The sequence below is a fragment of the Thermobia domestica genome, chromosome 9 (assembly GCF_964235325.1).
Source record: "Thermobia domestica chromosome 9, izTheDome1.hap1.1, whole genome shotgun sequence".
Taxonomy (NCBI): Eukaryota; Metazoa; Arthropoda; class Insecta; order Zygentoma; family Lepismatidae; genus Thermobia; species Thermobia domestica.
In genome coordinates this window covers 34,238,302-34,264,700 of record NC_137462.1, presented here as the reverse complement: position 1 = coordinate 34,264,700, position 26,399 = coordinate 34,238,302, and the positions used below count along the sequence as shown (strand labels likewise).

The 26,399-nt window shown below is 35.2% G+C and overlaps 1 protein-coding gene across 2 annotated transcripts; it reads left to right on the top strand.

Moving 5' to 3' along the window:
* The first annotated feature begins 832 nt into the window (after positions 1-832).
* LOC145694544 (uncharacterized) lies at positions 833-17,899 on the top strand. 2 transcript variants are annotated; one of them, XM_081770860.1, is made up of 6 exons: positions 833-976; positions 4,906-5,033; positions 9,563-9,747; positions 12,399-12,531; positions 16,022-16,185; positions 17,441-17,899. In XM_081770860.1, the coding sequence occupies exons 2-6, from the start codon at positions 4,938-4,940 to the stop codon at positions 17,520-17,522; spliced, it is 660 nt and encodes a 219-aa protein (XP_081626986.1). In that variant the 5' UTR covers positions 833-976; positions 4,906-4,937; the 3' UTR covers positions 17,523-17,899. The 2 variants fall into 2 exon arrangements, with proteins under 2 accessions (XP_081626986.1, XP_081626987.1); XM_081770861.1 differs by having other exon boundaries at positions 859-960.
* Positions 17,900-26,399: the final 8,500 nt, after the last annotated feature.

The window sequence follows — 26,399 nt, the reverse complement described above, 5'->3', positions numbered from 1 at the left end:
CGGCATCCGTTATGTCAGTGTCCACCCCTGTGATCACGCCAACGGAATGTGTGGCGTAGGTTGGTATGTATGCTTTCCATCCGTTTCCTCGTAGAATCGGGTTAGTCAGAAAGTCATTAGCTTGCTGTCCGGTATAAAAAAGCACTTTAATTAGATTTCGTCCCGTAGGTTGAAAGGATTTTATTCCTGGAACCTTATTGTGAAATAGTAATCTACCCAGACTTAAGGGGTGTTTTCGCCCAATATTTGGATTGGTATTAGAAGAATGATCAGATGTCACATGCACTACGAAATCAGGAAAGTGATGGTTTTGGTACAGATTCACCGGTGGTATAGTTTCAACGGTGACCTCTGTCGCTATAGGGATTGCAGAATCAGCAAATGTAGTTTCTGTTGGAGGGTCCGTGACCATGGAATGTGCAGGAGGAGGGTCTCCTCCCGATTGTTCAGCCATAATTAACACTTCCCTATATCATATAATGTGTAATATGAATGATATGTATCACTGTCACAAATAGAACAAATTAAGGAAACACGTCAATTAATAACACTCAGCACTTCACTCGCGATTATGTAATCACTCGACTACACAGTACCACGCGCGAAACCACTCTGTTTTCCTGTATATGAAGACACATGACATGTGAAAGCATTTTTGAAAAAGAGTTCGAAGAAACAGTAGCGCAGTAGTGTGCATTTCCTGTTTTCCTGCCAATAAAAGTTCACATTTCAGGAGTATAGGAATGCACCCATAAAATAGGATAGCTTGCATATGCAGAGATGGAAATTATTATTAGAAAACTGCAAATAAATGCTGCACGTTATTTGTGATGTAAATGATTTCCAACCCTGCATCTATTCACCCTTCGTTTGTTTACGTTCATGCGTTACGCTGTGTTTGGTTTCGCTCCATCAATCTGTCATAAAGCTACTTGTAATTTTGGAAGTAGTGTGAGCAAGGTAATACTGGACTAAGGTAGGTATTTTTATCTTTAATTTTGTCATAATTAAGAAAACTGGAGTATTATTTAAGTTATCCTCTTTTCCGTTGTTGGCAGACAAGCTTTGTTTTTGTTTTGTACGATTCATTCTTGTTTATGTTATAGTACGTCTGCTTCATTAAGATAAATATCCAAAGTTGCTTTACAACCACACTATCAGAAGTTGATTAGGTTATTATCTTTTGTAACGACGAAAGTGTGCATACCTGCGAACCGTAGAATGGTAAATTAACTAGTTCTAACCCTTAATTATACGCACTGAAAATTAACGAGTTTTATTATAATTGTGCTTCATAAAACTAATAACGTTCGAAGCTCATTAGTTTTCGCTGTATGAATTTGAGAAAATAAATGCTTTCTTATCAAAGTTTGCCCAGTTTCAATTAAGGACTAAGTGTTCTTGTTTAATGGTTATAAATATTTTATTCAGTAATGCTTGTAGAGCATTTTATTGTATTCGCCCGCATAGATTTTTTTTTTCATGCTTCCACATGCATAATAGTGGCGCATAAGATGACTATTCAATACTATATTTTGCGTAAAATAGATCCTAATATCTTAAAAACTTGCAGTTTTACTGTACGGATCCATAGTATAAGTAGTATTAGGAACGGGTTAGTATAAGTAGTAGGAACGGGAACGGGGTAGCCCAGGGGTTCATTGGCTTCTATTATCGACATAAAATGGGCAAATTAAAGACTTCCCCTCATTTTCCCGTGCATTTTTCCAATCTGGATCCGTATAGTAAAGCTGCACTCTTAAAAATTCCTATTCTGTTCGAGATGTTCACTTAGGGGAAAGTTCTAGAACACAGGTTCCCCCATATAGGTTGGTTCTTTTCTGTACCAAAGTTTATTTAATTCATATAGTATTGCCGAGCGAGTGAAGGCAGGTTACAGCCCCGCAGGGCACGTTGTTTTCTGTCTTTATTACAGCTAAGTGGGAAGGGGGACCTGTGTTGTAGAACCTTGCTTTTACTTAGGTATTTTTACGTTAGGAATTTGTTTCATAACCCATCTTGGAGTGTATTAGGGGAAGCGTAGGACATAGAAGATGATAGACGAGCGTTATTTGATGAACCTGTGCAACATAAAAATATGCGGGAAAATGTATATAAATTAAGCGTGGAGATTTACTTTTGGCACACCATTCGAAATAGGCTTAATTGTTGAAAACATATAATTCCTTCACTAATTTACTTCTTATTGTCTCCTAAAAGATTTGCGCTGGGCGACTTGAAATTATCTCGCTTTGTATAGATAAAATTCAAGGAGAGCACCAGAAGTAATTGTTGAAAAATTACAAATACTTTTTACAATGTGTTTAAATACGACTTCGGGATGTGTGGCATAAAAACTACAATGGGAAAAAGCAGCCTGTTCTAGGTGACCACTAAAAAGCGCGAATACTATCTTACCGAGTCATGATAGGATGAAGCTGGTGGGCCATCGTGGGGGGTGCTCCCGAAGGAAGGGCCAGCGTGATGTGATATCATGTTGGAACCTCCTAAACACTACCGATAAGGAGATTAAATCGGAGCTGGCTGACCATGTTGTATTAAGTCTTCGTAGTACTTATTACATTTTACGTACAATTATAACAAATAAAATACCATCCCAAACAGTCTTTGCTACAAATGTTCGATGTGAGATTCATTCGTCACACGGCACACATCTAGTCGATAGGCGAGAAAGGCCCATAAACTTTCCGCCATATGGCACAAAACACATTTAATTTAAGGGAGTCTCGTTTCTACTGTACCATCTCCTGAAGATTTGTTGAAGGCCAGATGCAAACATTATGAGTGTTCACATTACTTCTTAGGTGAAATGTGGATTTATCACTGAAGACAACACGATCCAGAAAATCTTCATTGTTATGCAGAAATATTTCACTTGCGAAATTGGCACGTAAACCGTAGTCTGTAGGCTTTAGACCTGTAGCAACTGCAAACGATAAGGATGTAGTTGCAAGCATCTCCTTAATATTCTTCACACAGACGGTTGCACTGTAATTACAGATTCAGTTTTTATTAAAACACAAAAAAACTTTCTGCTCTCTAGTCTCCATCTTTGCTACTTGCTCTTTCTAACGGCAGACATAAGAAACAATGCATGTACATGCGTGCGTACAGAACTGTTTGAGTTGCTCTTTCATTTGATATAATATTTATAATTGTAAGTTAATTGTAATAGATACTACAAAGTTTCAAAATCCTAATATTAATTTTGAAACACCCTGCATTACTTCAAATTGAGTCATCCTATATTCATGTCTTTTATACATATCATCAGGGCCGGTCCTAGTCAATTTGTCAACTCGTGCAACGGCATAATTTGCCGCCTCCCCCTTTCTCCAGAAAAAACAAATCTTAAAAGTCATGATTTTAAGTATGTTACTCCAGCATGAACAACGAAGTGGAGGGTAAGTGCAGTAGCACTCAGAAAGGCTTAAATACTTACTAAAAATACAATCCCGTTTGTTTTTTTTTCTTCTTTAAATATTAATCTATTATTTTAGTGAAAGATAAAGCAGACACACCTGCAGAGGAAAGATGGTATCCTTTTTATAGAATTCAATATTGTGCTTCAATTCCAGTGCAACTAACTCTTCCATCTTTATTTCTTGATTTTCTTCTACATCTGTTAACATTAAAAAAAAAAAAAGAACTTGTTTCTATCTTCAATGATAAGAAACTTGTTTCTGACAAAAACAATACTAGTTGTCATATCAAAACTGTGATAGCTAACTAAATGGAATAGATATTCGCTGCTATTCGAGAATTGAATTCTTGCATTTGAAAACAATCAAGCAATTTGTGCTCGGATTGATTCGACCATTTGCTTTAGCATTGTTCATGTAACCTTAAACTAATGCAACCTAAACATAATTTATGAATGTAGTATTCAAATAGGTCAGCTTAGTAAATGTAAGTACCATCATCATGAAGTCTGTTTCCAACAAGAAATATTTAATTTAAATAATATACTTATGAAAAATTTTGCCGGACCATCTAAACTTGCCGCTCTATGCAAATGCACGTGTCGCATATACGGTAGAGCCGGCTCTACATATCATATATATCTAGTCGACAAATTATTTATATATGATATTTAGAAAAATACTATTAGGCAAATTAGTATTAGTTTTTACCTTTAGACAAGTTATTTGAATTTTATATTGTTCGTGACATTATTTTCGTACATATTAAAGGCCTGCTTTCACGAAAAAACAAAATTTCATTTCTACTTTTATTTCTTAGTTGATATTGATGAAAACTGCTGAAACCCGAATTGTTAATAGGTATGGTATCCATGTAAATTGTAAAATATTTGTAGCGTATTAGTATCTAGCGTTTAATTTATGTTGCATTTTACGGTAATTACACCTACATAAAAATATTTCATACTTAAATAGACGTAAGATGCATTACAGATAACTATTTAAAAAAAAAAAAACGAAATTTAGAAAAAAAACGAGGCAATGTTTTTTTTTTTTTTTTTTTTCCTATTTACAACGCTAGTCACATGGACGTTAAACTAAAGTATCCTTTCCTTTACCATCTTATTTCCAGCAAGATTTCTTCATACCTTTCTAGTGCAGTGTTATTTTGTACCAGCTTTGTTGTTACTGAAACCACAGTTCTTACTCAATAGTTACTTCGTGTTTGTGCGGTAATTAATTTAACGCCTCTTCGTTACAACTTCATGGTATTTGTAATTTCGAATGTAGAGAGTGTGCCGCGCAGGTTGGAAACCACTGACTTGAAGAAACATCAAGGAGAGGAGATTGTGTGGAAAGTGTGGGTCTGTATGTAGGTCGTTATATTAACACTAGTTTTAATTACTAAGTTTTAATATGCGTTTGTTAAAGCTGTAAATTACATTTGCTATACTACTTTCAGGTACAAATTCCGTAATTGACTAAAATATTAGGATGGTTGCTAATCCAGAAGGCGAAAGTTCCCAGGAAACAATCAACTACAAGACACAATATAGGAATCTTAAAAGAAAACTGAAATTTCTTATTTATGTGAGTATAGCTAAATGTTCTTGGGACAAAAACAAAATTAGCCACAATTAACACGTAAAATGGTCGCTTTATTGCGCATTTTTTTTTCTTTCTACAAATGCATCGAACGAAAATAAGCGTATGTTTTGCATGTCATTTGTAGGAAGGGACGTACATTAGTGAGTGTTCTACCAAAACCAGTTTCATATACAAATCAAAAAGGTATAAACTAGTGTTTTAAATTTTAATATTTCATATTATGAATTGCTCTTTATTTTAATACTTGAATTGTAACGCGCTATTATTTCTTCAAACTATTCGTAATAAGTCGAATGTGTGACACATAATTATTAACATTACAGTTTACGGAGAAAATCTAATGCCGAAAAGGCGGGATGCGGTGGCTCAATGGTAGAGCGTTCACTTCTCGTGCTTAGGATCCCGAGTTCGATCCCAGCCCCCACCAAGTGAACTTTGTGGTGGACAAACACTGAACTTTGTGGTGGACAAACACCGTGTGCGTGGATTTCCTTGGGGTTCTCCCGTTTCCTCCCACTTTCTTCATTCCACCATTTCATTCATTTCTCATCATCAGCGTCTCCTTTCGCCTAGCCGACATAATCGAGGGACGTAAAAATTAAAGATTTCATTTCATTTCCTAATGCCGAAATAAAATACATCTATAATATTCAGAATTAGATGTACCCATTACTGCTAGAAAGCTCCATGTTACTAATTGTAATATCTGGAACACATACAAGTTAAATATACAGGTACAATAAAGTCAAGCTATATTATTTCGTTGATTGTTATTTCTAATTTCAGAAATTTCTGAAGATTAATACGCTTATATCAATTCAATAGCCGTCTCAAGGTTATTATACTTGCGTTAATTGTATTATAAATCTTGAAAGTTTTGGATGCTAACGCATACTAAGATACTTTACACATAGAAATAAAAACAATAAGAAAACAATCAACAAAGAATCATCCAAAATTACGTTAATTCCAGACTTAAAAGATTAGAAGAAAATAGTTGTCACTGTATTAAAGTAGACAGAGTGAATAAATTGACAGTTATGTTGAAATGATAATATGGTAGTGTTTTCATTTTGTTTACGTAATCATATATTGTATAGAAAATAAAAGTGAATGGATGGAAGAGTTGGTGGAATGAGAAAGTTGAAGGAAACGGGAGTACCCCGAGAAAATCCACGGACACGCCCACCAGAATCTTACTTGACCGGGGATCGAACCAGGGTCCCCATGCACCATGCTGCTGTGCCACCGTGCTCCCGAGAAGCATCGTGTGAGGACAGTCTGACAAGTATGTGTATAAAGTCCTGACTTCTGTTTTCAAAGTCAGATCTCTCAGGTGATGCTTCCAGTGTAAAGGAAGATAAATATCAAGGTCACAAGCAAATAAATCAAAGCAAGGTGTGTTCAAACGTTTATTTTGAAACTGTGCCGAAACGAGATTAAATATATGAGTCTGCAGAATATAGGAAGGGAATAATACACCACAGTTTCACATAATCCATTATAAATTATTATGACGCACCCTGGGTTACACTTTGCTCGCCCAATAAAACGTGTAAGATAGAAGTCTAAAGTTTAGCGCAATCGTGTACAACTTTCCAAAAGTTTAAAGCAAGACACATTTGTTATTTCGAACTACCAGTGATAGTGAAAAATCAATAGTGTATTTAAAGCTTCTGTAATTATTATAAACTATTTACTAAGGTAATGACATCTACTATTTAGTTTTTTCAGCATGTTGGGGGCTACGGTGGCCCAGTAGTACTGCGTTCACTTCTGGTGCATGGGGTCGGTCCTTCGTTGGATCGTAGCTCGCACCAAGTGAGCTTTGTGTTGGACAAACACCATGTACGTGGATTGTCTCGGGATTCTCCAGTTTCCTCCCACGGTTTTCATTCCACCATTTCATTCATTCTCATCATCACCGTTTCATTTAGCCCAGCTAGCATAACCGTGGGATGTAGAACTTAGTTTCTTGTTTTGTTTTGTTTTCGCGTATTACCGACAAGCATATCTAGAGTGCTAAAATATTTTACAATACAATTGAATCCACAATAAGTGATTGGAACAGAAAAAATAATGTACTTGAAGCTATTATATTTATTTCTTGAAGTTTAGCCTTGCTTTTCAGCAGCGAACTACAGTTTAAGATGGAATCCCAAACATCGTAATCCGTTCAATTTCAATGCTTTCGCACCGGAACCGCGTGCACCAAAGGCGTGCGCGCTAGCCACTAGACCAGCGGGGAGGATTTATTATGTTTGTTACTGTGTTGAAAACAGATTTAATGAGGAAAAATAAGAGGAACCATTAATATGTTTTTTGGTTATAACGACTTGTGCTCCTAAGGGACAATAGATATATAAGGTAATGAGACTTTTTAATCATCAAGTCTTTAATGTGAAGTTAAAAGACTGATAAAATTGGGCAATATAATGGGATTCAGGCTGACAGAGAGAGAGAGAAAAGGAAAATCACGGAGGCAGCCGAGACGTCAAGGGTGATTTGGAGTTAGCCATGTGGCAAGGAAGAAGCATCGGAGATTGGGTGAGAGGATTCCACATTTTCCTGTAAGTCCAAGTACATCCTCTAGTAAAAAACTCAGCTAAAAAAGACAATCTGAGCCATCGTAGTTGGTTTCCTAGCGAAAATCATATTAGTATCTTGTAACGTAGATATTGTGCAAATAATCGCATTATGTACATGGTGTAAATAAAATTGTAACTAAGCATCTTGAGGTAATTTAGGGTTCTTTTACTTTACTTCCATAAAGAAGAGATTAGAACCTGTCTCTCGTGCTCTAATACGACAGCATGGGATACGGTTTCTGAAATCATCTGCTAAACCTAACTCTAGATATTTATTTAAGCATTTTTATTAATCATTACGAAGCATACATTGCTGCTTATGTATTTTGTTTTCAGGTATACTTAACCTTCGTTTTTTCACTATATAGTAAAGGGCCGCGGTGACTCAGTGATGGAGCGTTCACGTCTGGTGTGTGGAGTCCCTGGTTCGATCCCAGCTCGCGCAAGCAGACTTTGTGGTAGAGAAACACCATATGCATGGGTTTTTTTTGAGGTCCTCCCACTTCATTCATTCCACCATTTCATTAATTTCTCATCATCTCCGTCTCCTTTACCCTAGCCAGCACAACCGTGGGATGTAAAACTGAAAGTTTTCATTTTGTTATTCATTTCATTATACAATATAAATCATGAGATGTGATTTAAATCAGCAGTGTGTGTTTATGTAACCCGTTGATGAAAGTAAAGGTTCCCATTCAGGGTTCCCACTGACTTGGGAAAGTCAGGAAATTCAGCTTACTAATTAGAAGTCCTGGAAGAGTCAAGGAATTTCATAAAACCGAAAGACCGTTTAAAAGTCGGAATTTTAAGTATGGATTTCTACTTCTCAAAACCTACTCTTTTAGACCTTTAAATTTTCTACAGCAGGCACTCTTATATAATAAGAAATGTTTGAAAGGGATGGTGACTCTTGCAACTGGAGCCAGTGGTTTAACATTTGCACTCAAAAAGTTGCTTCAAGGCAGGACAATTGCTGATAGTATTCATAAAATGATTTACTTTTGTCTTTCGATTTTTGGAAGGCATGGTTACTGCGCATGCGCATGCATTACGTCCTGGCGACAGAGCTTTAGAAGTTAGTGAACTTTATTGTAGCGAGAAAATCTGCAACAAGGTACGTGTCTCAAAATTGATATTAGTGTGAACCCTGTTATAATTCATCAAAAAAATTGTACTTGCTTTTTTCTTTCTCAAAATACTTGAGAATTGATCACTCACGATCTGCTGGGTTAATCTTTTCGCCTTACCCGACTATTTGGTTTAGGATATTTTATAAAATAAATTTACACACACACACTGTGCAAAAGTACAGTTAGCGACAAAAGTTATTTCCATTTGATGAAATTAGTTGCGTAAATAACTTCAAAATGGAAGGACAATTTGAGTACAGTTTTCAGTAAATTAAAATATATATATATATATATATATATATATATATATATATATATATATATATATATATATATATATATATATATATATATATATTAATTTTCTGTACGTTCTAAACATACCACCGTTATTCCCAAAATAAATTTTACCAAACGGAAAGAACCTTTGTCGTTGACTGTACATGCATAGTAAATGAGGAGACCCTAGTCGAGGGAAATATGTAGTTTGTTTTTTATGTCTGCATTTTTATATATAGACCTGGAAATTTATAAATCGTAACCTGGAAAGGTCAGAGAATTCGTTCTCACCAAAAATAAGTGGGAACCTTGCCATTTAAATCTCGACGTTAATAAATATTTAGATGCAGTCCTGGGTTTACGTTAGTAGTTATAGTCGTGAGTCAGTTTAATTCCTTCAGTAGTGTTACTGTACCATAAATTCGAAATGATCTTAACATAATTGCTATTTTCAGCAATTGTTTTCGTGTGACTGTATCGAAGTTAATAACGAAATTCGTTACGTCTTTCATAGGAAAACGAGTGTTTCCAGGAAGCTCTTCGATCAACGCAGCGTAGACTTCTGAAGGCTGGAAGGGATCGTAGCTTCTTGTTAGACAGGCTTCTGCAATATGAGAAGGTGGAGCTCTCATCAAGTGGAAGCGAGGATACAGAATCTTCAGATGATGGAGAGATAATGCGTTCTGACATGGCGAAAAGGTAAATTTTCTCTATTATTGACTCATACCTTTTACACAGAACGCAAAACACTATCGTTTTACAGAACTCGAACCACCGTCAACGTCACAGAAAGAAAGAAAGAAGAAAAGCGTAGAATAAGACTCCTTTTTGTGCCAATCAAATGTAAACATGATTGTTATTAATCCTAATTGTTGCGCCCACGTTTTCAACCTGCCATATACTATAGGTTAAAAGGCGTGCTTCATTAAAAGCTCTAATAGTTTACATTTATTTGTTTGTTTATTTATTTTTTTTTTTTTTCATTCTTCCCAACCACCCCCACCCATATTTTTTATTTAGTTATTCAAGGACTTATACAACAACTCCGCTTGTAGCGACATTTGTTAGTGTCAGGCAAGGCAAGTGATAGTGCATCGAGAGACATCTATTAACGTGACTGTACTAAGTGCACGTAGCAACTTCATTAGCGTGACTATGTATCAAGTGCACATAGACATCTGTTAGCGTGACTTTGTACCAAATGCACGCACGTAGTAACATCTGTTAGCATGATTGTGTATTATTAGAAATTACCATTACGCATTGAGATATTTGTGTATATTATAAGGAATTCTTTTGTGCTTCTTATCTTTTTACAACCAACATCACTCATTTTCCTATTAAAGCTTGGATTTAAAATAAGGAAGACATCTTACGGAAACATCGTTGTACTAAATTCTGACATATACAGTTTCAAAGTTTCTTTCGTCCTTCCTTAGTGTGTATTATTCTGCTGCAGATGGTAAGGAAGGATTTGTTTTTAATATCCAGTATGCCTCCTATAGCATCCATCAGTAAATGCTTATTCTTACAACAACCTGTCTAGTAATATATATTAACTGGACTTGTCTTTTGCAGCATCGAGGCTGTATAAGACATCTACTCCTTAAGTGAGATTAGAGCTATTACTGGGATTTTATTCGAGGCAAGTGCCTCAGTCCGTCACCAAATTGTCAGACCACGCATAGCGAATTGCATTATTTCAACCATTTTGTTTCAGATGAGTTGATTTTGAGTTTAACGTCCATTTCAGTAGCGAGGCTGTATGAGACGGAACCCAACTGGTTAACGTGGAATCCGAATCACGTGAGCTCCCGCCGGGAATCGAAGCCGGGTCTCCCACGCCAAAGGCGCGTATGCTAACCGCTTAGTCACAAAGGAGCTCTTATTTTATTTTTAGTAGTGGTGAACACAGGAATAGTTTTTCGATTTTTTATGAAAAAAAATTAACATCTTGCTTTTTGTTAACTTAATTTGGAAATGGGTAGTACAAGAACAAGAATGGGTATAGACCGGCAAATTTCAGTAAAAACTTTTTTTTAAAAGAAAACTGAGAACTGTTTCGGTGAACAAACTGAACCAACCGAAACCTGTTTTCAAGAAAACCGAAATCAATTTCTGGTTTTTATAAGAGTCTGTTTTACCCATCTCTCATTTTTAGTCCATTGAAAGGCTTCTAATTAAAACTCTACACTACGGACGGGTGCAATGCAAGCGATGTCGGTTGTTCTTTTTAGCGGCATTTCGTAAGTTACGCTCATTTTGTGGTATGTATTTCTGTTTCCATACCATAATTTTTTCATCCGTTTTTATCCTTGTTACCTTACCAACGATGCCGCAATCTATATATATAAAAGAGAACGTACAATTCTTTGTCCGCTCATCACGCTAATACGGCTGAACCAATTTCTTTCATTTTTGGGGGGTTATTAGGATTTGGACCCTAGATGGTTTTTATCATATCACTTTAATTTTTAATTACCAGTGTCTTGAGATAATTGACCATTCAGGTGTCCACAAATCCTTTGTTAGTTCATCATAGGTAAAAATAAACGTATTTATATGCAACCCGCATGACCGTGTCACTCGGCGGGTTAACATAAATGACAGGCGATATACAGCGTAAAATAGCTTGAATCTTCTGTTTAAAATTTTTTAATTGATTTGCTTATTTTTACAGACACTTTTACAATATGCCAGCACCGGGATGACCGCAGCGAAGCGGGGCGGGTTAACATAAATGACAGGCGATATAATGTTAAGATTTACTGCAATCTTCTATGGTTTTTATCATATCACTTGAAAGCGAAAAAGTAAAAATTATCTAAGTAACAAAGTTTATTGCGTTCCGGGGTGACCGCAGCGAAGCGGGGTGAACGCTGCTAGTTAGATTATTAGATTATTGTATCGATACTTCCGGAGAATATTTAGTTTTCTGCGGGAAAATATATTGGTAATTTTTTTTTTTTTTTTTTTTTAAGTTTAATCATCTTCTCATGCGCCTACATAATTTTAATAGTTCTCTATAATTTGAAAACCTGGGGATATATGCAAGAAAATATCGTGAGGGGGACACGTTAAAAAAGGTTGAATACCATTGCTCAAGATTGCCATATCCCTCATCCTTAATTCCTGACAAAGGTTTAATAACATTGGACAACTTAAAAGGTTTTATTTTCATAACAATTTTTGGTAGTATCTTGTCGAGATGTCGACCTAGTGTGTGGGTTCTGAATTCAGTGAGAAAAATGTAAGCCATCAATTAAAATAAGGTTCAAAATCCTTGTCATTATGATATGTGATGAGAATTGTTAATGATTTATGAATTCTTACTTTTTTTTTCTGTGCAGGAAGAAGTTGGATTTGTCAAGTCAGACCTTCTCAATGCTTAGTCAGCACGCGGGAGTTAGTTCAAAGCATCAGCCCAGCATAAAGAAAAAGAAGTCCACACCAAAAGTTCCAAAGCAGAATAGTGTACATCAGGTAAGGGTAGAGGTCAGTGAATACTTGAAACATGGTGGACGTAATGTTGCGTTTTGTTTGTAGAAGATCTACTGTTAAAATTTTTACAATGACTAGCCAAAGTTCGAAGAGTTACAGTTAATTACTGGGAACATTTTTCTGTGGAACTTAGAGTGAGAATAGCTTAAGGTTCAGTATTTGTCATTGTCATTTAATAAAACCTCCTCTCTCTCTCTCTCCACTATCTTCGCATCGCTCTTAGTTGACTTACCGACTCTCCTGCAAGGACGTCATTTAGGAAGGGCAGGGGTTTGAGATAAAAAAGTGTATACTATTAAAAACCGTGCCCCCCCCCCCCCCCCCCCGACGAACTCTAAAATAATGCTACTGCTTCTCTGCCCCATCTGCTGCTACATTTACCTTTCTTTCCAGTTCTCACTTTTAGCTGTTGTTCACGTCTAGGGAGATGGAACTAGACTTTTGACATGGTACCTAACCATCATCTAAAAACATATCCTTACAATTTTGTGCTTGTGTGTGTATTTGGTTCCTATTTTCTATTCTTATATTATTTACGTATTGCTTCTTTCTCCATGGCTAGTTTCCATTGTGTGTGTATGTTTGGCTTTGTGGATTATTTGGTTTCTCCAACGTAGGATTTTCCCTTTTTTCCTTTGTGTGTTGTATTGTAAGGTGCATTTAAAAATGGGGAAAAAAGAGTAAGCGGTTAGCATACGCACCTTTGGCGTTGGAAACTCGGGTTCGATTTCCGGCAGGAGGTCATGTGGTTTGGATCCCATGTTAAGATGTAAATCCACGCCTCGTATAGGCTCGCTCCCGAAAGGGACGCTGAAATCAAATAAACTCAGCAATACAGTGGCAAGATAGTCACTGGCAAAATACATTAATTAGTTCAAGAATTTTTTTTGAAGCATATGTATTATATACATCCTCAGTGTGTATAATGGAGACATGGTTGAAATAATAATAATAATAATAATAATAATAATAATAATAATAATAATAATAATAATAATAATAATAATAATAATGAGTACTTTTGTACCTATGGACAGATCTCTATTCGACTGCCTTGTTACTTTATGTTGAACAGGGTTAACTCCAGTGTGTCATTTCAACATTTGCTTGCAATAACCACGAAACAAGAGTTGGCATCTATCTGTTAGATGTGAAGCGATGACACGTCATTTCACTTTGCTTAGCAATTAAAATATCCTTATGGAAAGATAACCATTAATGAAATATTGCTAAAATTTCGTAGCATTTCGTTGTTACAAAACTGAATTACGCAAGTCTTCGTTTTGCTTGATGCGCTTTTATATATAATGAAAGAATGTAAAGAACATGTCTTGTGCTTATTTTCCTTGTTGTATAGGACGATGATTTTTATGCCTATTTAATTAATGAAGTCTTGTCAAACCTTTTTTCCTTGTAGACGAAGAACTTGGGGTTATTTATCTTCACATTTTGAGATTTTGCAATATTTACTTATACTGCTGCAGTGTTCACGTACTAGCTTATTAATATTTTTTATCAACAATTAGAAGGTTTGTGAAGGGCATGCCGTTACTAGCTAATATTGTCATGAACCATTTTGAAACAAAAAATTTTAACGAAAGAAGACTTGAAATACACTAAACATTATAGATTCGGTGATCACACGCTCCTGATTTATAAATATGGTACGGATGTTCAGTCGTTACTAGAGGAATTAAACAAGATTCAGTACAAAAGTAAATATACCACTTAATTCGAAACTAATAAGCATATATCTTGGGATAAACAATCCGAGATGTAGGGAAAAGATTAGATTCTTCGACTGCGACCGTGGCCACGGGTAGCGTAGTCGCTAACGCTCTCACCTTTGCGACGAGCAGTTCCAGGTTCGATTCCTGGTGGGGACACTCGTCGAAAAGGTGTAACAGCTTTTTCAGGCCAGCCATCCTGAGTGAGGTTTTTTACTGACTTTTCCATATTCATACCGGCCAAATACTGGGGTGGTACCTAACACACAGGTCCCAGGTTGTTTCTTTTCTTCCTTCCGAGGATAGTGTACTTGCTGAGGAACGTCATCTATCATACGTGACGGGCTTATAGCCATAGATATCGATGATGCCCAGAAATATATATAAGAATAAATTCGACTACAGGGGGAAGGGACTTGAAACGGTTCCAGTGTTTAAATAGGTGCCGAAATCATCGTCTCACAGACTAAGAAAATATACAAAAGATATATATTTTTTTAACATTCTTTTTATTATATGAAATACACAAGTTTTATGAATTCTCTTACACTAGAGAACACTGATCTTAAGAACTTGAGAACTTCAACAACGTGTGCTATCGAACATTTCAGAAAATCAGTCTTATATTGTATTTATTTTTTGATATTATTTGAACAATCGTCTCACAGACTTTTCTCCCAGATGTTAGAAAAAACCGCAATTTAAATTTTAATATTTTGTGTTTCCCTGAGGTCAGTGACAGAAAAGTAAGCAAAACTATCTTTCGAATAATAGAACGAATACAACCAACGCGATATAAATATGAGATTAGAACAAAAAAAAAAAATAAATAAATAAATAAATAAATAAATAAAATAAAAAAAAATAATAATAACGGTATAAATAAAATGAAAGTAAAGTGAAAATACAGAACTGGGCTTGAATCAAACCGAGGTCTTCGGTTTTCTATCCTTGGTTTTGCGCTACCCAGTTCTTCAATTTCAAACCATAAACGAGACATTAAAGCCCATTATATAATGATTTATTCAGATGCATCTTAGCTTTAATTCTAAATGAAATTTTAAATTGAACGAATAAACGAACAAAAATAAGTAATGGGAATAATATCATATTTTATTAGTAGAGTTATTACTAAAATGGTAAAGTGGTAGATAAAAACTTGAACAGCTGCAAGATTGTCAGCCTTGATCAAAGAGACAGGATTAATTCTTTTAAAAAGTCGTAGTCAATGAAAGTTTTAGAAACTGCTCGGCAAAAATCGTAGTAATCGAGATGGAACGCTCTCTTTTATGAAATTTAGTATTTCCAACCACTGTGATTATTTCTATTGTGTAAATTGTTGTTAGTCAATAGTAGTGTTTGTGTTTTATGAAAATATCCTTCGTCAGAATTTCGTATGGGTTTTAGACAAATGTTCTTGTAACTTCATATTACATGTACAAATAAGCAAGATAGTGTAAAATAAGTACCTTAATAAAATATTTAGCCTCTATAAGACAGCGCTTTACATTGCAGTTCCAAAATTTTAATTTTCCACTTTTTTATCCAAAACCTTCGAAACAGCTCCATTTTATTTTCGTGATGAAGGTTGACCTTTTTAGCCAAAGTTGCATGAACTCTCTCTTTCTTCTTCAGACATATATATATATATATATATATATATATATATATATATATATATCGCTGTCCTGTATCGCTTTGTGCAGAAAGGTATAATTATACATGTTCTTCCATCTTTTCCGCAGACAGTTCCTGCAGTGGCTCCGTCATTGATGTCTGATGGTCATATGACTCCTGAAGAGGTGGAACGTCATTTGGAATCTCGGCAGACTTATTTGGAGCTGGTTCCGGAAAAAGCTCCGCCAACTGTCCCAACGGAAATGTTCAGTAACGAACCATCCCTTGACAGGTAAATTAGATTTTGAATGAAGTGTATCGGATAGATATGTTCACAAAACTCATGTTTCATAATAGGATGTATTAATTTAGATATTCATAAAATTAGAAGCTGACAGTTTGATAAGGTCGTATGAAATACATATTACACTAATTATAAACTGATTCTGTCTACAAAACTAATTGAATCGGTCATTGCAAAAAGAGAACATATTCTGTATTATTATTATTAACAACATGTGCCCTTTCTACAATGACCGATTCAGTTGTAAACTCAACGGTCAGACAGTGTTCTTCATCGACATACAGATGAATGCATCATTGGCTTCGAAAAGTAAACTATTACTTTCCTCAGGCCGAGAAGTATGCGTAAGATCACATCCGTACGCTTTCCTTATATCACTAAAGAATATCAATGTAGATCACATATAAAAATAATAAGATAAGTGGACTTAAACAATAGTAGTGTTGAACAACACAGTTTTTACAAATCACCGGTGCACTTTCAATTTAATACACCATTAATTAAGGGTGAGACCCACTGAATAATACACTTAAAATTAGTATAGATAAAATTACTGGTATACAGTGGTAAAATAAATTTAATTTTTTTAAAAAAAAAATGATTAGACAAGTGTGTATGTTGCAACTTACAAACGTACAAGCTAATTCGTAAAAGATTGTTGCCAACCACCAGTGAACAAATTTTTCTTCGGATACTTTATACGTGTTAGTATTGTAAACATTTGTATTTATCCTGGAGAGGAAAGTCCATTTTCCCTGGAAAACTGCTGTAGAAAGCAGTTTTCGACCCCGAATAGGTCTGCATGTTTCGAAAATACAATTTTAAGCGAATTTGAAATGTTTAGAAATAAGTTTCATAGAATAGTTGTACTTGTAAGGTAAGTTGTTCGAAGAAGCACAGAAAATCTCCGTAGATTTCGGAGGAATCAAAGTCTAGTCTATCTTAGAGTTGACTTGTCTGTACGCGTACTTTTTAAGTGAGCAATTCGAACAAATTTTAATCAGTAAGTTTGAAGTCGTGGGCAGCTTAGTTAACCTGATTTCAGATTTCTCTTTTCCTCAGCTCTCTTTATGATCTCTACGAGCTGTGATTCCTAAAATTGCACAGTGTTTCTTGACATGCTATGACATCTCTTTTTACCACTCTCCCACTTTCCTAATTTTTATTTTTATTTGTTTGAATTTATTTCATTTTTTTATCTTGCTCTTTGTATCCTGATAATTGTCAATGGTTTGCCTTTCAGTGAATCCAATGAACTGGGTGAAGCGGAGACGTCTCCCAGTAACATGGGAGAAGATTGTTTGAGTGTTGACATTCCAGAGTGAACAGGTCTTCCGAGGAGTAACACTAGCGTACAACGTTAAGGTGCTAATTAAAATAACCATTTGAATGTCGTTTGTACTTCAGAAAAGATCTCCTGAGAAATGGTTGCTGTCAGGCAGCAGGTGCCAGCAAGTTCCAGCAAGTGGTTGTCTATCATATATTCACTACGTGCTTTCATTTGAAACAAGTTTCCTTATTTTTTTCTTTTCTTTCTTTCAAGAGTAACAGGAAGACAAGATACTGATTTTGCGTTTTGTTTTCTGAATGTAAATTGCAGAAAAATCGTAGTTTGATCTGTTTGCAGTGTAATAGTGTGTGTTTGTGTATATGTATATTTATGTATATGATATTCGTGTATTATATCAAATGATGGCAAAATGATTTTGTTTTATTTTTATCTTTAAATCGTTTTAATTAATCTGTACTGCAAATAAACGATCAATGCTACACTTCTTGTTTGAAGGTATTGCTTCCTTCTGAAATCAGGTACATGCATTATCTTTTGCGGCTGGCGAAATATCAGAATTTGTTACTTCCGCGTCATTTGAACTTGTCTCATTATATTCCGCTTTACCGGCTCCCACCACTCCAGGTCGGTATGCGTCTTGGAAAAGATGGAATTGAAAGAAAGAAAATCAGGTATAGGAAATGCCATGGAATTTTTTCCCTACTTTTTCCTATAATTTTTCGTACTGTTCTGGAAATTCCTCACTTTATATGTAACGAACTAAATTCTTAAAAGTTGTGATTTGGAATGACACTGTTATATCTGCATGATGGCTTAGTCACCATCAACTGTTTGTTGTTTTTCTCATTTAAATTCTTTTGTCCGCGAGGAAGCGCTAATATGTATTGTGGAAATTATGTGGTAGACATTTGCATACCTTCTTCGTAGTTGCTTCTGTATTTTTGTAGAAATAAAATATATGATGTGAAAAAGTTGTAATTAGCTACCAAAAATTGGAAAAAAAGAAAGGCTATACTGTATATAATGATGTTGGAAGTCTTTCCATTCATGGAAAGATATGGGTTTTTACCCATTTTCAACACGTAAATAATACTTTTAAAATATCATTTAAAAGATTTAATTCAACCATGGCCTTAAGAAATCGTTTCGTAGACGATGAGAGTGAGTCTGGTGACAGTTCAGTTCAAGTCTGGTCTTACATACGTGAATTACAAAGGAGTGTTCTATACATTTAATTGCTTGGACATATCCATTAAAAAAATAAAAGTCCAGTATTTGCTTACATTCTATGTAATTCAATCTTAGTTCCCCTGTGTTAATCTACCCGACATTTCCCACTCGACACGGCACACGTACGGTATTTCTCATGCAAGCATTGTAGCGTAACACTTCTCAATGTTACTATTCATATGATGTTCCAATCTAAACATTTTTCTTAGTATCAAATTTAATTTAGTTTTTTTTTTTTTTTTTTCTTTCTTTGAAAACTCCGTTAAAATAACTTTGTTCATTCCAAAGTTATTAGAAAAAAAATGCAAATCGAGAAGAACGTACAGAAACTTCCTTTGTCCTTTATGATGATATAATACTGGTATATGTGAAATGGTTTCTAGTTTTTCTGTGACGTGAAAGTGTCTTATATGTGTGCAGTATAGTAATAATTTGATGTTTACACATGTTACCACTGAAGGATCTTAAGAAGTGTTGTTTTGAGTTATTCTGTAAGTGGAATGCAAAGTGAATATTACTTACAAAAGTATTGAATGAAATGCTACTAGTGGTGTTTCATATCTCAGAAATACTGAAAAATGTGTTAATTTATAGTTTCTAATTTTTGATAGAAAAATAATTGTATGAAGGACCTAGGAGCGATGCAAATCATAATCATAATCCGCTCCCGAGATGTCAGTGCGGAAATCGAATACAATAATTCTCCGAGTCGATTCGTACACAATGATTCTCCTCTAATTGCTGCACTTTAACATACAAAAATTGTTCTCATTATTGTCAAGTCGCGTCGTCAGCTCCATTTTTTCGTTTTATCCCTACATCTCTCAAAATAAAATTTATTTTAAAAAATATCCTCTCCAGTTCTTCTTTCTTTCAGTTACCTTTAGTATTTCTTTTTCCCAGAATGTCGTAATTGTGGAATGATGTCCTGTATACATTAAATAATTATTTTGTGTAGTCCTAAATCATGAATCTTAGTCATGTAATTTGAACGTATTTTTATATGTAACCATGTAGAACCAAAGTGTGCTGTTTTCTGTTCATTTCATATTGTAAAGAGTCTATTTGTTAATGAAATTGATTTTTTTTTTTTTTTTTTTAGTTTAACGTCTCACAGTTATGCCCTTTAGGCTAAAAGAGACCGATTACATGGAAGTGAATGATTGTAAAGTAATTTTTTGTCTTCTCCCTCGGGAATCGAACCGGAAATCAAGTGAACCGTCTATTTCTTAATCATCTTCTTTGTATTAGATTATTTGTCATTCTAAAACTATCATGCATCAGCCTGAATTTAAAGGATATTCTCTCTTTATTCTTGCTTGTAGATTTTGCCCGTCCAATAGTTCTACTTAATGTTTTGAATCAGTTATGAGATACTTCAGTAATATTCTTTCATACCTTCACACAATACTTTCTTTTTATTTTATCATAAAGGAGATTCTATTTAATGAGAATTTCAGTTAAAACAAACACAAAAGTGTTTGTTGGTTTTGGATATGTGGTTGTTTTTTTGCGAACGATAGCTACTCATGAAGAAAGAAAAGAGAAACCTATTCATCAATCCAATTATTTTTAGTAGAAAATTTCGATATATTTTCCTGAATACTGTACAGTGAAAATGCTTTATTATTATTAGACTTAAACAAGCTAAATTTGATTTCTAGTGGAAGATCTTAAGAATATTTATGAGAAGAGAAAGAACTATCAATTTACGTCGATAATTTCGGTTGCATTTGCATATATTTGTGTGTGTGCGCCATAAATGTCATAAATTAATATTTTTGTTGTGAAAGATTTTCTATATTATTTTGTAATTTATGTATAAATTAAACGTAAATAACTATTTTGTTCCACTTCATTACTGAAATCCTCTTATTATCTTGATGAACGAAATTAAATACCTAAGTTTTAAATGTTGAATGTGCTAATTTAATTAGATTGTATTAGATAAAAGACATTAGAAAAGATTCTGTTCTGCTATTTATTTATATATTTATTTTACTATTTATGCTTATCCATAATAGATAAGTAAAAAGGACTACTATTCTAAGCGCGTTAAATGAGCGAAACGTAGTTCAAAAGCAAAGTCAGCTATTTTTGATTCACGTTGTCCAGCAACACTAAAATGAAACATCAACTAAGTCCAGTATACTAGAGCGTTATCCATACCGTCCAGACAAACTGGGCTTCCCAGATACCGGGGAATTTCTAGATAGACTTTCCTGCATATAGCGGCCCTTTTCTGAGTCGAGGAGGGGCAATTATCTTTTTTTTTTTTTTTTTTTCAATGTCAGACTTAATTGTTTGATATGTATTTGTATGTTAAGAGTTTGAATTTTTCATAAACGACAGTTGAAAATCGAGGCCTAAAAGGAACTTGATTGATCCTGAAGTTTCTTTTATATACAGGGTGGACCATTTATCTTGATACATCCATGTAACTTGCTGAAATTTTGTGCCATGCAAGTATCGGCAGGGGGACATTGTTTGACATACTCTGCACTACCACAAGGTTAACTGTTGCTGACCCAACATAGAATTGTATTTTTACAAATAGCACTACGTCAGGCATTACATATTTCAGATCCACATGTAAAAAGAAAACACAAAACCATTTTTGTCACGTAGTGTTGAAAGTTAAAGACGCTACAAACATCGAAAAACAGCCAATTTTTGGACATTTCTACAACAGTAATAATGCAAATGAGATGGACAGGTTAATGCACATCCAAGTACCTTAATGTCGAATACTACAGTCATCATATTACGTATTTCGAATAAGTGAAAACAAAGTTTTAAAAAATTGAAAATTTGACTTTTTTCAAAGGACTATGTCGAAAATGTGTTTAGATATGTATCACGTCAACTTAAGTGCATTGTTTTAAATAGACATAAAGATCATAATGTTAGTGTAATTACAATAAGTTCTCGGAATGACATAATTTTAATCAGTGTTGCAAACCAACCGTTTTTTACCGTATTTTCAGTGTGTTTGAGATATCAAATTGCTGTAACCGGCATTGTGATCTTTACATCTATTGAGAACTGTCTATGCAATTGAATGAGGTACTTATCTAAGCAGTTTTCCGAAATCAAAGCTTTTGAAAAAAGTCGAATTTTCAAACCCTTGTAATTTTGTTCCTTTTTATTCGAAATCCGTCATATCATGATCATACAGTATGCGTCAAAACAAACAGTACTAAAATCATCGTAGACTTATTTATTAATTTGTTGTACAACATAATGAAACATAAGAAATGTTGTCAAATAGATGTCAATTAAATGTTACTCAACACATGTAAATTTAAGAGGAATCGCGCCTGTACATCATGTGTTCAAAATGTGAAGATATGTGTATTTGGACACATATTTTGCTGTCTGTCATTTTTTTCTTATACATGTAATTTCTCAATCAATAAAAACGACAGATTGTTTCCCTGTCAGCATTCCTATCATCACCTCACTTTTGGTTAATCTATGAGCACGCAATTTTCATTGAAACTGAAGAAATAGTCAACGACCCAGGATATTAACCCGGAAGGGACATCGAACAAAAACCTTTGAGAGACTTTTGGAAGAGGTAGTCCGGATCGTATGAGAGGCGAGTCAACATGTAGGAGCACGAACCACGATTTCGAATTTACAAGAAGTTCACCTTGCTCTGACTTAGAGAGCACTTTGCCTTAGCAAACGTTGTAGCTATCAGTTGCGATGAATAATCCGTTAAAGACCTATTTCGACTTTGATTAGATTTACTGTGTTCGCAACGTTGGTTTTCCTGCCCGGGTTTCGCAGACTCTTAACACACGACTACCTGGACGCCTAGCTGACCAGAGAGAAGGATGGACGGACATCAATCCACTGGGAGCATCATCGAGAAGGCAACACCAAGATTTACAAGTAAGTGCAAGAAGATTAACCAGTCCTAAAAGTTACTCCTTCCTCACCCCTTTCAACCCCTTCAACATCACAATCTGTTTCTTTTGTATATGTTTGATTTTATTTATATACAACCCAGGTCAGATCCTGTACTTTACGCTCTACCGAATTCAATGTTTATAAAATCCTGGGTGCAACTTGTCAGTTCTAACATCCCCAATCACACTGTCTATTAGCGCATTATCTGAGCTTTCAGACTGACAAGGGGGGACTGCACAAAAATGTTAACCATTACGTCGCACACAGTAATCATAGGAGTCCTGTAGATCGATGAACATGTTAGTGAACACGGGTTGCTGGAACGACAAAAATGACCGAATCTTCTCTTAACCTCAGTATAGTGGTGTGAGACAAAGTGTGAAATATCCAACATGAGTGATGATATGCAACTACATTAGTGTGAAAGAAACGGGACATCTCTATTTAGTAGAAGGAAACGTGAACGCAGGGCAATATCAAAAAGTTATCGCAGAATTCTTTTTGCCATAGTTGCATGAGTGGTTTCCATCTAGTGACCCGATTTTCATCCTTGATGTGCACCGTGTCACAAGGCTATGACTGTTTTCAAGACTTTGGAACAGAAAAGCTTCAGAATTCTTCCATGGCCTGGAAGCAGCCCAGATATGAACACCATAGGGTCTATGTAGACCTTCCTGATGAAAAAAGTTACGAAGCAGTATTCAACTTCAAGAAACCAGCTGATAGAAGTTGTGAATAATGTATGGCACGGTGATCCAGAAATAAATAACTTGCTGTACGTTAATAAACCAGATGCCAAAGTGAATCTAGGCACTATATGAAGTCAAGGGTTTCCATACAAAGTACTGAAATAATGTAACATTACGTAGAATGTAATGGGGTACAAAATTATTTAGATATTAAAAACGTATTTTTCCTTTAATTTGTGATTTTGTTCAATTTTTACTTGAAAACCCTAAAATTGCTAATAGTTTGTTCATGTCTGTACAGGGTTTTCATAAAGTCTGGACGGATTTAATTTGCTTATAATTTTAATAAAAATGCTCATAATGAAATCAAATAAAGTGCAAATGGTAGCGGAAGGATTATATTTTTAGTTGGCAACACTGTTAGATAAGCGGCAACTCTGAACACGTTGAGAGAGGGAGAGAAATGGCAAGGGTCAGTTTCTCACCAAATTCCATCCATTGTTGTTTTCATTGTTGTTCGTACCTGGATATGTTGCAGAAATACCTCATTCCGGAACTGGAGGCACGTGGAATCCAGAACGACATCGTGTTCCAACAGGACGGGGCACCCCCTCACTATGCAATCAAGGTGAGACAGTTCCTTGACGAGAAATTCCCTAACCGATGGATTGGCCGCCAAGATCACCCGACCTTACCCCTGCGACTTCTGGCTTTGAGGTCATGTGAAAACGAAAGTTTATGCAAAGAAGCCAAGTGGTTTGGAGAACTTAAAGGACAAAATCAGGGCGTCTGTGGCTGGCATTTCGGATCAAACACGGCGGAACGCTGTGAGTGGATTCCAGCGCCGCCTACGCGAATGTGTGGACGTAAATGGCGCCCAGTTGGATGTGTGGCGGTGAATGAACTGAGCTGGTGCAGATTACAGGTAAAAATTTAATCCTTCCGCTACCATTTGCGCTTTATTTGATTTCAATATGAGCATTTTTATGTAAATTATAAGCGAATTAAATCCGTCCATACTTTATGAAAACCCTGTATATATCTGAAATACAAGTTCTTTGCACTGGGAGAAAAATCATAAAACATTTTACAACTTATCAAAGTAGTTCCCACAAGCATAAATCCACTTCTGCGTTCTTAAAAGCTACTACTCGAATATATTTTTAAAATTCGTTTTTAGAATTTCAAAAATTTTATTATGCGATGCGACAGCCTCTTTACTTGTTTGCAAGCGGCATATTCGAGGCTTTTTCTTTGAATTTTGGGAAGAAAGAAAAGTCAAGAAACTAAACTAGAGACTAAGCCGGGTTCGGTAGAATACGGACTCGGAACTTTCCCGTAGAAACTCCAGTTTTCACTGCTGTGTGTGGTCGTGCATTGTAGTGATGAAATAAAAAGTGAGGCAGTGGAGAATTGCGGTGAGCAGATCTCCAAGTTTCAAAGACACTCAGAAGGCAATAAGCGACGTACCACTCTGCTGTCACTGTACGTCGATAATCTGTCTGATAGTCGGTCTAAGAGAAAAAAAAGATGCCACCATAACTTGACCTATGTTCCGTCATCGTTTAATTTTTGAGGGTGGTTTCATTTTGAAAACTATACAGTTGACTGCTGTTTTGTTTCGGGGTCATAGTTGTAAATCCATGTTTCTTCACCTGTGATGATATTATAAAAGTATTTTGCTCCTACGAAAGTGTTTTGAACATATAGCGGCATCACTCCACACGGTCATATTTTTGCTCAGGCAAAGGTATATGTGGCACACAGCAACCGTAGTGCTTGGAAAGGCAGTAAAAATCTTTCATTATGGACTAAGTTGCAGTTGTTCCAACATTCTAAGTTGACTGAATTTCCCTGTACGCGATATTGGGATCCTGTAATAGTCCAGTGAATAGGTAGTTTCTGATTGCATTAAGTGAGGTAGTTTTAGAAACTTGATAAAAGTGTGTAATAACATACTAAATTTGCAACTTAGTCAGATTTCCGCCATCTTGGTAAAATAGCGCCTAAAACAGAATCTTCCTAAAATAGCATGATAAATTTTGTTTAACAAATAACTCGGTTTCCTTATATTCTAGCGCAAACTATGTTATTATTGAAACCAAAGAGCATAAAATTTGTTACAATTAAGGTTTTTTTAATTATAGAGAATCAATAGTTTCGATGAAACAACCCTGGGAAATTGAGATTTCTTTTTCCGTACCTACAAAAACTTAATTTTTAGTATTTATACCATTTATTTTCTCCTTCCTATATTCCTTAATCCATTGTGCTTCTTTCTATTTTCTTATCATACTCCTTTTCTCCCTTTCTAATCCTTTTATTCCTTCCCAATCTACTTCATATCCCGTTTCTTTAATGTATTTATTTATTGCGTTGTTTTAACCTTTGTCTAATCTCTTTCCTGTTTCCCCTACGTACTTCATATCCCACTCTTTACAATTAAATTGGTATACTACTCCTTCCTCTTCTGATCTTATCTCCTTTTCTTTCTTCTTTCCTTTCTCTCTTACTAAGTCAATTATCCTCTTTCCTCCTTTCCTGTAAGTTTTAATCCCTTCCTTCCTCAACAATTCCAAAACATCTTTTTCCTTCTTTCTCTGCTTATTCCTCTTTTTCTTTCTTTTAAATCTTTTCTTCTGTATCCGCTTCCCTTTAATAACTGGCACAGTATTTCTATGTCTTCTTTCTTCGTCGCTATCTATCATTTCTATCCTCTTTCTCATGTACTGTATAAAATTCTTGATCTTCATGTCTACGTCACTCCTCTTATGGCAGTATGTCCTAGCATCTCATTCTTTCTTGTATCACCTAGTCTCGAATTTTCCATATTGTCATATCCATAAAGTTGATTTTCCTCTCTTCTACTTCCATTTCTAACCTAATCCCTTTTTCTTCGCACTCAATTATTTTAACAAATTTCTCCAATTGTCTCTTAGTTCCTTCCCATATTTCAAGGCAATCATCTACATACCTACAAAACAATATAAGATTTTGTCCTCCTCCTCCTTTTACTTTCTGTTCCCATCTGTTCATTACGATCTCTGCTAGTACCGGGCTGTCTGGAACCTATG

Coding starts and splice junctions, on each gene's coding strand:
- LOC145694544 (XM_081770860.1), top strand. CDS start 4,938: ATGGTTGCTAATCCAGAAGGCGAAAGTTCCCAGGAAACAATCAACTAC. Junction 12,532..16,021: donor AGCAGAATAGTGTACATCAG/GTAAGGGTAGAG, acceptor TCTTTTCCGCAG/ACAGTTCCTGCAGTGGCTCC. Junction 16,186..17,440: donor AACGAACCATCCCTTGACAG/GTAAATTAGATT, acceptor TTTGCCTTTCAG/TGAATCCAATGAACTGGGTG.